Source organism: Lacerta agilis, chromosome 13 (genome assembly GCF_009819535.1).
Source record: "Lacerta agilis isolate rLacAgi1 chromosome 13, rLacAgi1.pri, whole genome shotgun sequence".
Lineage (NCBI taxonomy): Eukaryota > Metazoa > Chordata > Lepidosauria > Squamata > Lacertidae > Lacerta > Lacerta agilis.
The window spans coordinates 19276095-19290039 of record NC_046324.1 but is presented as its reverse complement, the minus strand read 5'-3'; the positions used below and the strand labels follow the sequence as shown (position 1 = coordinate 19290039).

General features: G+C 43.8%; 1 protein-coding gene across 2 annotated transcripts in view; it reads right to left on the bottom strand.

Moving 5' to 3' along the window:
- PCSK6 (proprotein convertase subtilisin/kexin type 6) overlaps nucleotides 1–13945 on the bottom strand; it is a 94395-nt gene that overhangs the window by 13866 nt on the left and 66584 nt on the right. For both annotated transcript variants that reach the window (XM_033166596.1, XM_033166597.1), the window contains exons 14-17: nucleotides 9840–10019; nucleotides 5271–5373; nucleotides 4090–4286; nucleotides 3361–3448 (exon numbers count right to left, since the gene is read on the bottom strand). In XM_033166596.1, the coding sequence (XP_033022487.1) occupies nucleotides 3361–3448; nucleotides 4090–4286; nucleotides 5271–5373; nucleotides 9840–10019 (568 nt within the window). The remainder of the gene's footprint in view (nucleotides 1–3360; nucleotides 3449–4089; nucleotides 4287–5270; nucleotides 5374–9839; nucleotides 10020–13945) is intronic.

Genomic DNA, 13945 nt, shown 5'->3' with positions numbered 1-13945 from the left:
AATCTTTGGAGGCAACTTGCAATTTTCCACTTTAGCCAAAGTGCCGTTATTGAAGCAGTCACTTCAGACCAATTACTGCCCTATAAATGAATCAGGCAAGGAGGCCTTGGGCTCTGCAGTGAAGCAACACAGACGTGCAGCTGCTTGAGGTGGCCTTGGGGCTCCCGCTTGAACAAATTGTTCAGATAAAGCTTCTGGTGTTTGACATTTTAAGTTCTGCTTTCCCGGGGGGAAACCTATCAGTGGGACCCATCTTCCTAAATCCACTCTTGAGTCGCCATGTATCATTTTCCTCATGAAGGCTAGATGGAACTTTATTACTGGAGAAGTCAGGGGAGAAGAAAACCAAATGGGGATTATAAAGAAACTATTCTTTCAATAGAGATTCCATTCTGAGAGAGGTATTGCCGTGAATCCCATGAAGTTGTCTTGGAGGAGGGGCTCAGGATGACCCTAGGGAGGGGTCCTGGCAGAATGGGGAGGGTAGAATCGGGGACCCCAAGACGTGCCTGAGTCTGGAGAAGAGACCAGTAGTCTGGGAAAAGGAGAGCTGGGACTAGGGGAAGGTCCAAGCAAGTTGGCAGAGGAGTATTTATCTCCTGCGATGCTGGAAAGCCCTAGTCAAGTGCCTCATACTGTCCGTGAGGGGGCTCCTTCAGAGGAGGAGATACCTGAGAGCCAACTTCAAGGACACAGAGACAAGGATAAGCCCAACCCACTCAAAGAAGTGCCTGCTTGCTGTGCTAAGTTCTATGCCTGCCCACTCTTCAAAAAGAAGGTGCAGGGTGGGGTGTGTGTCACTCGTTGGATCAACGTCTTAACTTGTTGTACTTAGCTATGAATCTATACCTCTTATTTATTTGCTGCATCTGGCAACTTCTGTGTCCTGAATCTTCCAATATTCAGTTTCACTGGCTGTCCCCAGTGAGTTCTAGTATTTTGAGACGGGAAGGAAGACTTTTTCTCTTTTCTACTTTCTCCACACCATACATAATATTATACAGTATCATCTTACTCGCCTTTTCTCTAAACTAAAAAGCCTCAAACTAGATGCCCTGCTTCCCAATAGAACTTAGGTTTAAACCAGTGATTCCCAAACTTGGGTCTCCAGCTGTTTTGGGACTACAAGTCCCATCATCCCTGATCAATGGTCTTGCTAGCTAGAGATGATGGGAGTTGTAGTCCAAAAACAGCTGGAGACCCAAGTTTGGGAAACACTGGTTTAAACCAAGGTTGCACAGCTGATTGCTAGACTTCCTCTACATCGCCTTTAACAAAATAAAATATGTTCTGGGATCATGCTATTTATATTGTAGAAACATGGTGGATTTTTTGGGGAGCGGCGGCGAAGGGGGAAATGTTTGCAGCTCAATCGGTTAGCCAAGGCTAATCAGGGAAAGTTTCTCAAATCATTTCTGAAAGATCCTCATTCAAGACTTGTGCTCGCTTCTGCTTGTCTCATGCTTCGAAAGCACGGGGCTGGGTGGTTTTCCATTCACCCTGCTGCTTTCCCCAGGAAAACCTGCTCTTTAGCACTGAATCGGGGCAAACGTCAGTCTGTGGAAAACCCAACTGACATTTGCTCCGATTCAGCGCTAAAGAGTGGGTTTCCCCGAAGGAAAGTGGTGGGACCACCAGAAGTCAGGGTGAGCCCTCTGTTCTCTTAAGCAGACAGTTTCAGCACAGAGCAAAAACTATAGGGTGTATCTTCATGCTCAGTAAGGTATATTAGACACGCCTTCATTAGACGTGTACAGATCAAGCCCAGTCACGTTAAGTAAACACAGCTTGCTTGGAATAATAACTCGTACAGTACGTAACACACACAGCCTGACTTAGGCAGGTCTGAAGGAGGCATCTGAGTCCAGGCAGAAAAATGTGTGTTTTATAAAGTTCAACATAAACATATTTATTTGCTTTCCCTCTGCCCTCCCTTTCCTGAAAGATGCTTGCACCCTCTCCTTTTACAAACACATCTACCGCAGGAAATTTGAATTTAAGATGCAGGTAAGCACATGGTTGCCAGTTCCTTTCTGGGCCTAACTCAGGGTGCTCATGTTAGTGTTTGAAGTCCTAAATGACACAGGCCCCCAACAGCTGAAAGTCTGCCTCCTTCACTACAGACCTTCCCAGGTGTTAAAATCAGCGGAGGGGTCCTCTTGACAGTTCCACCTCCCTCAGAAACTTGGAGTGGGGGTGGCCTGGGAGAGAGAGCATTCTCTGTGGCAGCCCCTAAATTCTGGAATTTCCTCCCCATCGATGCGTGCCTGACACTTTCACCTTGCAGCTTGCGGCAGATGCTGCAGATGCACCCCTTTATCCCGACCTTCGACACCTGAGACATGTGCTTTCAAGGTTCACTCTATTCCTGTTTTAACTGCTATAAATTTTAAATTGTTGTACCCACCCTTGGACCTGCTGGTGAAAGGTGGGTAATACATTTAGTAATAAAATAATAAAAACAGTGCCGCTGGTATAGCAGGAGAAGGAGGGCTGCAAACTTATAACAGGCAGGTTGCCCATGTCCCAGTTCCATTTGTACTGAGACTGGGCAGGGATGGGTGAGTACATTTAGGCATACAGTGGTGCCTCGCTAGACGAAAATAATTCGTTCTGCGAGTATTTTCGTCTAGCGATTTTTTCATCTAGCAAATCGCGGTTTTCGCTAGACGGGGAAATTTTTTTTTTTCATCTTGCGAGGCAGCCCCATAGACTTTTTCGTCTTGCGGGGCAGCCTTCCGCTAGATGAATGCCTTCATCTAGCGAGCTTTTCGTCTAGCGAGGCATTCGTCTAGCGGGGCACCACTGTCATTTGTAAGACATGAATACATCACATGTATTGAGGAGGCTGTTCCAAGCACTTCACATATGTTAGTTTGCTGTAATGCTTACAGTCACCAGGCTGTAGTCACACCCATGCCATCCATTTAATGCACATGGCTTCCCCCAAGAATCTTGGGAACTGTAGCTGAACCTTCACAGAGCTACAATTCCCAGCAACCTAAATCCTTACAGACTCTACTACAAGAGAATGCACAGGTATGCAAGATTACAGGTGTGTATGGGTAGGGAGGAGGAGAACAAATCTCTGGTAAATTGGAATTTCTGTGTGCCAGGTGATAGTGACTTTTTGTGGCCTGGTTGTGAATGTCCAAGGGGGAGCCTGGCTGGCCACTGTGGGGGGGGGGAAGGATATCAAACTAGACAGACCCTTGTCTGGCCTGATCCAGCAGGGGGGTCAACTGTACATGCCTAGTTTTGACCAGTTTCCCCTATTAAATAATTTGATAAATTCAATGTTCATTTATTCAGAATAAATTCTGAAAGACTAGCACAATTTCTTTTCCATTAGCAATTTACCTGAATCCATCTTTGCAGACGGTGCATTTGTCCATCTCTCCAACGCATTTCTTACAATTCTGATGACATTTCTGACAACGTCTCTGACCTTTATTGGGGAAGAGGGGGAATGAGAAAGATGATCCGTTGCAGATATTAAGAGTTTATAAGCTTCAGATTTTTGCAAGCTATTTGTCAAATTCACAATAATCTAATACTAAGAGTATAATTGCTTTTAGACCAGGTGGGAAACTTGTTCTTAGTTTTTATGACCAAAAGAAAAACTCACAAAACTTATCAGTTTCAGCTTTAAATTAATAAGTTTTTGGACCACATTGTTTTGGAGATAAAAATGAAGATTTAAAACAGCATAACAATTAAAAGCTTGTTTAAGGGTTCCCATTTTTAATGGGCAAGGACAAATGTTAATGGCTGGTGCTGCAAATTATGAACAGAGTGTTCATAACTATGAACTTTTGGTTATGCTGTGTTACTGTGAGAGAGAATGAAAAAGAAAATACTTCTAAAGCTTTTCTTTCTAACAAAGGGGATTGGTATCTGTTTATCAAATTGTAGGTGCTCTTACCCTTCCTTCAATATTTTTCCTTAAAGATGCGAAGCTACAATGAGGGGTTGACAACACGCACAACTTGAAATCAATTAACAGAGAGACAATTATATTGGGTTAAAAGAAAAAAAAAACTTCAATTGATTGGCAGCCCTTAGCTGAGAAGCATTTCCTTTCCTTACCGTCATCAGAGTAAAACCCAGCTGGACACAGCATCACACACGTATTTGTCTCTTGGTGGTGATAGAAGCTGCGTTTGCAGGCTGTGCACGAGTTCTGGCTTCTGCCCAAGCATGCTTCACAGCCCCTGTAGCATCTGCGGCATTTCCGCTGCGAAGTGTCCCCAAAGTAGCCAGGGGGGCAGGAATTTACACACTTCCTGGGGGGGGGGACACAAGGAAAGTGAGGGGCTCCAGCACAACCAGCCTAGTTATAATGGTCCAGTTTCCATTGTGAGCATCATAGTTATTTCCTGCCATCTAAATGTTGCATGATTCTCTGATCGCCCATTCACCTGTTTGCTTTGTCGACATGTGGCTTCCGGAGACATAAGAAGATACTGCTGGGTCAAGTCAATCGACTCCTGTTGCTTTATAGCAAGAGCAGGGAAGCCTTTTCAGCCCAAGGGCCACATTCCCTCTAGGAGACCTTCTGGGGGGCCACAAAATGAGGCCCGGACATTGAGGTCCAGCACCGAGGGCCTTCTGGCGGTTCCCTCCCTGTGAGAAGTGAGGTTACAGGAAACCAGGCAGAGGGCCTTCTCAGTAGTGGCACCCACCCTGTGGAACCCTGTGGGAAACCCAGCCAGATGGGTGGGGTATAAACAATAAATTATTATTATTATATCAATAATATACAGAAGGGGCCACAGAAGAGGAAGAGTGAGGGAGACAGGCACCCACTTAGCTCTGCAGCTCACATCCTCGCCTAAATCCTCACCTCATTGTTGGACCCCCTTTTTCATATATATTATGTCAATCATAAACTGGAAGAATTATAAGGAGGCTGCAAACCTCAGCATGCTTGAAAGTTAACTCCATAAAAAAATCAATAGGACTTAACATTAGTAAAGACAGATATGATGGGAATACTACTTTTTTTGTTTTTGTTTTTACATTTATATCCCAGTTGCCCTTGCCGCCAAGGAGCTTGAGATGGTGTACTTGTTTCTCCCCCTCCCTATTTCAGCTTCACACAACAACCCTGCGAGGTAGGTTAGGCTGAGAGACAATGAACAGTCACTCACCCATGGCTGAGTGGGAATTTGAACCTCGTCCTGCCCCACCACTAAACCACCGCACCTGCTCCTTCAGAAAGCTAACATGTGTGACAAGACTTCTGTCCAACCTGGAAGGCACTTTACCTGCCAGTTTTAAGGCTCCCGAGGCTGAAATGGAAACAGTTCAGGCACTGGTCGGCGTTGGGGCCGTCACATCCTTTGTCGCCACATTCCGTATGGCACGGACCTTAGAGAGACAGACAGTTCTGCTGAAAGAAGAGATATAAAACTCCTCCTAGTTCAACCTACAAAATTGCATCCGGTGTACATTCTATCAAGTGTACCACATACCAGTAGGATTTTTTAAAAACAAAAAACCCCAAAATGCTGGGAATACTTTGCACTTATTTCCCCTCCTTCCCCAACCCAAGCCAGCAAGGCTCTTTCGGTCAGTGTATGCCTGGCATGAGGAGCCTGAAACCGACTTAGGGTTTGAAAATGGGGTCCATGGCTTAGCTCTCCTTTAGGTGCTCCGCTTCAGACTTCAGTAGTTTAGTGGTTGTGTGTGTGTGTGTGTGTGTGTGTGTATCACAGGAGGTCAAAGGCCCATTACCATTTCTGCAGCAGGGTCTCTATATTTGACATCCTAAAGCTGCCCAATCAGCATGAAAGGGGAGCTTTTTAGCCACTGTATGCTCCAAAGCTAAGCATTTGCGGACGCTGAAAATACAAGGTGCTTCAGTTTCAGGAGAATTGCGTTCAAGTTCTGTTGCAAACAATGAAACCTCATGGAAAACACAACTTAAGTCATTCTGAAAGTAGATACAGACCACTCCAAAACATCTGCCCATGCCTATGCACAGAAAATAGTAGATCTAGCTGAAAGGCAACACACGGAGGAAGGGCCACCAGCTCCTGGGGGCCGAGCCCTTTGGACTCCCCCCCCCAATGCCCCAAAAGCATGGAAACGTTTTATTGCAGCTGTATAGCTGAGTCCCAGGACTGTCTCCAAGCCACACCCTTCACTGTCCCTGTGCAAATGCTTTGGTCTGTCTGGAATCCATCCCTGAATTGTGAAAATGTCTTGCTTGGGGTCCAGATTTCATTGGTATTGATATACACACTCAAAGGTATAAGTACCCTAAGCTTGGTTTTATTTACTTCTAGAATCCAGATATTGCCAGCAAAAAGAGTCAAGGGTATTATGGCAAGCCAAAATGCCATAAATAAGCAGAAGAACTTGCATGTCCCACAAAACACAGAGGTCCAATATTGGGACAGGTTTCAAAGCTGAGCTGAGCTATGCAGCTGTGTACGATTCCACATTTTTGAGGGTTTCGCCAACGTTTATGAGACCACCTGGAAATAGACTCCAAACGCCACAATAATTTTTGTGTGAATAATTTAATAGCACTAGGGAGGGGTGGGCAGAGCTTGGAAAGACAACAAAGCTGCATCTGCGGCCGGTTTTTAACAGGAGGAGTGGGCTCTGTCCAAAGAAACCCATTCACCTACTCCTGAATTCTCGGCTCACAGGAAGAGGCTGTATAAACCAAGAGTCAAACAGAACCTAACATTTATCTAGAAGCCATAATATTAGTATACAGGATATCAGCCAAGCCAGCAGCAGCAGCAGCAGCAACTCACATTTCTTGCTCATTTCTTTATGGGGCTTAAGAGTTAAAAGGCCTAAAGTGGAGCTACCAGGCCAACTGAACGTCTTGTCCTGGCAATACAGCTTGTCAACTTAATTGTCTCAAGGAGGTGGTGCATTTCCAAAACTTTTGGTATCCAGGATGTTGGGTGGTTGCATTTTTTCCCCCTCGGATTAAAACTGGAGACACAGTTCCGTCTTAAAGATGCATCTAAATTTACTAGGGATTGCTGTCCTTGCTTGTGTTGCTTGCTAAACCCCACCCCTCTCCCTTTACATCTCATCTAACCTTTATCGCCTTACAGCTCCTCTGTCCCCACACCCCTGCCTTAATTATTCAAGCCTCTGCTCTTGTTTAAAGCCACCATTTTAAACCTGCCTTCTGTTTTGCTCCCTTCTCCTATTCTGAGTTCATGCAAATCCAGGATTGTGATGCACCACTACAAATCCTCCAATAGGGGCTGCATGATAACAGTCTTACATTTTTATGCATACAGCAAGATAGACACAAAAGTGGAACCAGCAGCAATGGTCCTGTCTGCAACTACAGAGCAGCCCAGTAGCTCCTTGTACCAGCACACAAGTTAATACTGCCTCCTTGGCGTTCTGTACTCCCAGGCTATGGTTTCTGGGCAATGGTGGTGCTTCACACCTGTCATGCTGTATTTCAGGGATGGGGAACCAGTGGTCCTCTGGATGCTGCTGTACTTCAGCTCCCATTGGCTCCAGCCAGAATGGCCAGGGATCAAGGATGATGGGAGTTGTAGCCCAGAAACAGCTGGAAGGAAGGCCACAAGATCCTCAACCCTGCTGTGTTGAGCAAGGCTATGTTAGCTGCTGCGCATCTTTAGCCCCTCTCACTTAGGACAAGGTTGCTGCCCACAGAAAGGAGAGGGATCACGGATGCATGGTACCCCTCTGAAGCAGGACAGGCATTTCTGGTTTTCTGAAGATTTCCTGGGGAGGGTTCTAAAGATTGAGCAAAACTACAGGAAAGTTACTAGCTCTAACACAGGGTAGTCAATGTGGTGCCTTGCAGATATTGTTGGGTTACAACTCTCATTAGCCCCAGCCAGCATGGCCCATGGTCAGGGATGATGGGAGTTATAGCCCAGCAACATCTGGAAGTCAACCACATTGGCTACTCCTATTCCATCACCTGGTTCATCATGACACTGCTATGAAACTCTGCTATAGCTCAGTGGTGCATTCTGGAATCCCACTGCATTATTATTTAAGATGAGATGGTGGCAGAGATAGTAGGTATCAACTGCATGGAGCCTCTCTATGCTGAACAGCATAGAGTAGCAGACGCACTGCTGCCCTGGGCTCCTTCAGGAGGGGCAGGAAAGAAATGGAATACTGTAAGTACATGAATAAAATATCCTTCACTTTCCAAGGCACACTTCAGTCCTTCTTAGTAGCGCACCATGACATGCAGTGTGCAGTTACCCTATCATATGATAGTGCTTTGCTGCATGACAATGTTATATCCTCATAATTCACAGGGTGGTGCATGAGCCCACCCCACAGAGAGATACAAATCAGAAATCTGTGCTACAGCAACCTAAACTGCACAGCCAGATCCCCTCTGTTAATTCTGGGCTCTGTAGGAGATAGCCAAACAAAGTACATTTGTATTGTGGTCCTCATTCTGCCATTTGTACTGTTTTCCAAAACATTCTGTTTTGGTTTCTGCCAGTCACCAGAAGGGGTATGGGATAAATTTGATTCAGTTCACGTTTAAAGACAAACCACCATAATTCATACATTACAAAGCAAATACAGGAACTGAAACGCAGCCATCCTTCAAGATTCACACTTTTTCTGGATATTGCTATGCAGTCCTCTAGCGAAGAAACGTGTACAAAAAGGTATAGGCTACAGTTTGCATACAGTCGTGAAAATAACATACAAAAATGCTTTCTACGAGGAGGAGAAATTGCTTTGCAAAACTGTGCATATTAGACCAAACTGCATACAGATTTGTGTATATTAGGATAAATTAGCAACACGATACTGATGAAATTTCATGAGGGAATAATAATTAAAAAAGAAAAAGCAAGCTGATGTGGAGAACTAAGCATAAGACAGAAAGACTGAGAAACTGAAATTGAGACATTTGCCATTTCCTGATCGTGAAAAAAGGAAGGACTACTGGTGTGGTCTTCTGCATCCCCACTTCATATGTATGTATTTCATGTGTATTTCAACGAACTGAATAATGAGTCATGGGGGCATGGGGAGTGGCGTGTGCATAAACTTAGCAGGGCTTATCTTTGCAGCTGCTATTCTGTTAATGTTGTTAATATTGTTTTGTAGATTATAAACGCTGCATTGATTTGTTAATCGTATATTATGACTTTTCTGTAATTGTGAGGCTCGGCTTATTTTTAGTTGCTGCTTTCTCAATAGCATTTCATAGAGGGCAACAGTTTTATTGATAGTCGGCAATTATTTCATATTATTTATGCTGCCTTTGTGATGTTCTATGGTGTTATTGTTATTTATTGTTTGTAAACTGTTCTGGGATTCATTCGAATGGAAAGAGGCATAGAAATACAATAAATCAAATCAAATCGCATTCTGAAATTTAACAGGCATTGTCCATACCTGTCGGAAGTTTATCTGTATAACCCCAAAAGGCTTGGAAACTCCCTGTTGCAATGTGGTTTTAATTTCCTTTATGCTAGTAGGAGGAGCACCATGCATTTGGGATTAACCAGTTTGGAATTAGAAACATGGAAATCAAATCCCAACGTTCTCAGGATTCTGAACGGATCCTTGTACTTGCTGAACACCAAGGGAGAATGGACAAAACATTGTACTGGTTTTGGATAGGGTCAATTTTTTTGGAAGACAATGGAGCACCATCTCCGTTCATAGTAGTTGTGGTGGACTTGGCAACAGAGGGCCTGGATTACAAGTCATCTCCTAGTTTTTCCCGGGGGGGGGGGGAGTTACAGCTCCAGTTCTTTGCATAAGAAAGCAGAGTTTGAGGCAGGGGAGGGACGGAGGGAGGGGCAAACAGACAGAGAAATGGTATTTGGGCACTTTACCTGTGTATTCCTCTTCATCCTCCAGTATTTCCATCTGAGTTTGAAAGAAAGCCGCTTTTGAGGCTTCCATGTCAGAAGATGGCATCTCCAGCATCCTTGACCTGGAGTGATGGGAGGTGGAATTAGAGTATGGGCTCTCAGCTGTTCCATATAAAATGAGGCTCCATTCTTTTAACTTTCCTGCAAAAGATTTGGCATTCATAAATATTGGCCTGGTTTGCACATTAACACTAAGCAATAGTGCATTAAACTATGGTTTATAAGATAGTCTGGACCCTATTCAGGGGTTTGTTTACTCCCAACAAACCACAATCATAAGCCATGGCTTGTTGTTACCGTACAACTTTTTTTAAAAAAAGAATACTTGGCATTGAAATGTGAACCTAGCACTCTTCCTTAACTATGGCTTGCTTGGCCATCCCAACCCAGGTATTCACCAAGGTACAGAAACATGAGGCAAGAGGAGCTGGAAAACAACCCAAGTTTGGAGGAACAAACCATAGGTTGTTTGATTGTTTATGGGACAAGTCATGGTTAACGCATGCTTTGTTAAACAAACCATGGTTTAACCAATTTTTAAAAAACAGCTTTTCCCAATCTGGTGCCCTCCAGATGTTTTGGATTACACTCCCATTATCCTAGGCTAGCATGGCCAATGGTGAGGGAAGATGGGAATTAACAGTCCAAAACATCTGGACAGCACCAGGTTGGGGAAGGCTGCCTTAAATGATCCAACGCTTAGCATTATGTATGATCTGGGTCATTAATTCTATTAACTGTTAATAATCAGTCATCTGCCTTAACTGATGGAAATGCTCCCAGGTACCACCTACTAATGGATTATTTGACAAGGATGTAATGGACACAATTACTTAAAATGGATAAAACACCTATGCAAATTAAGGCAGCTTTGCATCCTAATTTCAAGGGTGATTTCTTGTGAAAATGATCCCTATTTCAGGTAAATATTTGCTCCAAAAGGGAGATGTGTAAAAGTCTTGCTAGAACTAATCCTATTCTGATGTTGATCTGTTTTAATGAATTTGATCCTTGATGGCTCTGAAAAGAGAACGTGGAAGAGGAAATTGGCAGTTACGTTTGAAACGAGTGCTTAATGAAATCTTGGTAAATGTGTTACTCCTTTGAAATGTTTGAATGCTCAAATAAACTGGTTGAAACATCAATTCAAATTAAATAAGTGTGAAAATTACAAAAGTCTACTATATGTTTTGGAAGGTTCTTGGTTCATTCCATGCACATTTGGAATGAACCAATTCGGAGTATCTTAAGATACTCTAACCAAATATTGCATTATGCTTCCTGAGGTCAAGAAGCAGGTTTTCATCTATGCTTGGATACACCTGGATGCCATTTTTAATCAAGATGGCGGACTGAACCTGCACTGATTTTTCTGTTTCCAATATTTCCCAAGCAACACTGGTTATGAGGCAACTAATGTACACATAAGTGACTTTTTGAGATAACAAGGGAATGCAGGGATTGACAATTTAGTTTCTCCTTCATCCTTTAAGACCTCATTGACACATATCTCAGAATGAGGTGGCAGTTTTATGAGACAGTCGAATGGCCTTTAGTGCTTAAAACTACAGAAGGGTGAATCATATTCTTCAACACCTCCACCACAACATAAATAATATTCATTCCTTGGCGGCTGCACATTGCTGGGAAAGATCAGTAGTGGTGGGAAAGCTGTCTTTCAGAACAGCTCATCTGCTACTGATGGTCTTCTAACTGAGGGATCTTCAACGTGGTGCTTGTGAGCACCAGTGTGCACACCAGATTTTGTGTTCTCACACTCCCACAGGAGCCATTTTGTCACACGTGCTCATAGTGCTTTCTCAGAATTCCAAATGTGCCCCCAAAGGTTGGAAAGCTTTGTTTTAATTTCAGGAGTTCCAGACAAGTTTTGAGTGACTTCAGGACTCCCTGGAAGACAGTTTGTAAGCCTGTGTGGTCGCCCTTCTCCAGTGTAAAGATTGCAACTTGAACTGCTGCCCAAGATTTACAAATGGTCCTCAAAAAGGCTGGCTACTCAAGCATTTAATACATTTGGTTTGAAGCAGAAGTGCTAAATCATTCTCGGGGGGGGGGGGGAGATTTGCTAACATGCAGAATTCCTTGCTTTTTGCTCATGCTTTTCATAAGCATTACGATATTTTGTTGTTGTTGTTAAAAGAAAAAAACCTAAAACGTATCAACCAGCCTGATTCAAGTCCGCAATCCTAACTCCACTTACCTGGGAGAAAGCCCCACTGAATTCAATAGGAATTATTTCTGAGTAGACATGGTTAGGATTGTGCTGCAATGGTATCACAGAAGCAAAGGGGGAAGGGGGGGTTGCCTTTCCAATGAAAGCTCAGGAATGTGGTGGGCTTTGAGGGTTTTATAAAAAAAACAAATATCAAGGGCATTAGAAGTAATCCACCTGAGCACAGAACAAATTTGCTCTAAAGAGCTCCAGGAAGGGCATGAGGAGGAATCTGTTCCCAGGGATTTATTGCTGCTTCCCGTGGTAAATATATGTTGGGAGGTGTTCAGAAAACAAGCTGCAGTAACTTATTCCCAGTGGATGCAGGAATCATAAGCAGCACCCACAATGAGCACATTATCATCATCATCATCATCATCATCATCATTTATTTACAGTAAGTCGGCAACCTACGCACATTCAGCTTTACATGCCTGGCAGAATAATTTTTAAAAAATTAAAAAGGAGGAAAGAGGGCAGGCATCTGGGAAAAATGACTTCGGCAATCTCACCCACTCTTGCACTCAATGTGTTTTGACCATGCACAATTTTGGCTTTAGGCATGATCCCCAGAACATAACTTAAGTTGCAGGTACGCCATTTATCCCTCCTCTCCTTTAAGGGGCTCACATATCCACCACTGGCTGTAGCTTTTCCAAAGAAAGCTGCCTTACACAAAGTTAAGACGATTGTTCCAACTAGCTCAGTATGGTCCACACTGGCCAGCAGCAAATCTCCAAGACCTTGGACTGGGACCATTCCAAGTCTAGCTGGTAGATGCTTGGGGAAGGGCCACATGGGGCTGGAAGAGAATGTGTGTTGTGTGCAGAAGGTCCCGGGTGCAACCCCACTCCTTTGTAGCCAGCACAACAATGCAGACTAGGAGACGGGGAGCTCTCCCAGCCCACCCTAGGGACTCTGGAGACTAAACCTCCCTGCATGCAAAGCAGATGCTCCACCACTGAGCTACAGCCCTGCCCCAGACCTGTCCTCCTGCTGCCAGAGTGCTTCTTGATGGTGGAACATCACATTCCAGATCGACAAAATGTAAATACTGAAGAGCAGCAAAGCTTGCGCATTTAAAATGCCTGTGCAGCATTAAACAGACTACGTTGCACTGATTTGCTTAAACCGAGTGCAGAAATGTAACGCTGTTGGGTGCAAGATTATCATGACTTTCAATCCATCAAATTTATGTTATGGAATCCCAAAATGTCATGGAAAGCGTGTGGGGCACACATTTGAACATCACAGGGAGCTTCTGCACCATGTTAGTCTTTTAGTTTCAAATCTGTTTTGTTTTAAATGTGTTTGTTGTTTTTCTGTGTTTAACTTTTAAAAAATTTATGATGTGCAAATTGGCTTCAGATGGTGGTTTAGAAGGAGAATGATAAAGCAATGATCAATAATAACAATTCTCCCTCTTATTTACAAATGGCAGGATGTGCCGGGGCAGCCCAGGAATTTGAATAAACAAAAAAAAATGTGTTTTTAAAATGAACAGCATAATTTGTGCTATTTGAACTGTAGCGTCAAGAATCAGGCCAAATCAGGCCAAAGTCGTGTTTTGGTCTGCCATCTTCATTCAAAATGGCACCCAGCACCCAAGCATCGAAGAAAACCATCGCTCCCTACTTGGGAAAACCTCATGCAAAGTTTGGCAAGGATATATCCAGAAGCAGCTGAATTTATGCCAAAAAATGGGTGAAGTCACATTTTGGTCCGCCATCTTGATTCAAAATGGTGCCTGGTGTCCAAATGTTGACAAAGACCCCCATCTTTGTCCAGGGTGGCAAGATTCCCCTCTGCAGCACTGCCATTTATTTCTACACCCAAA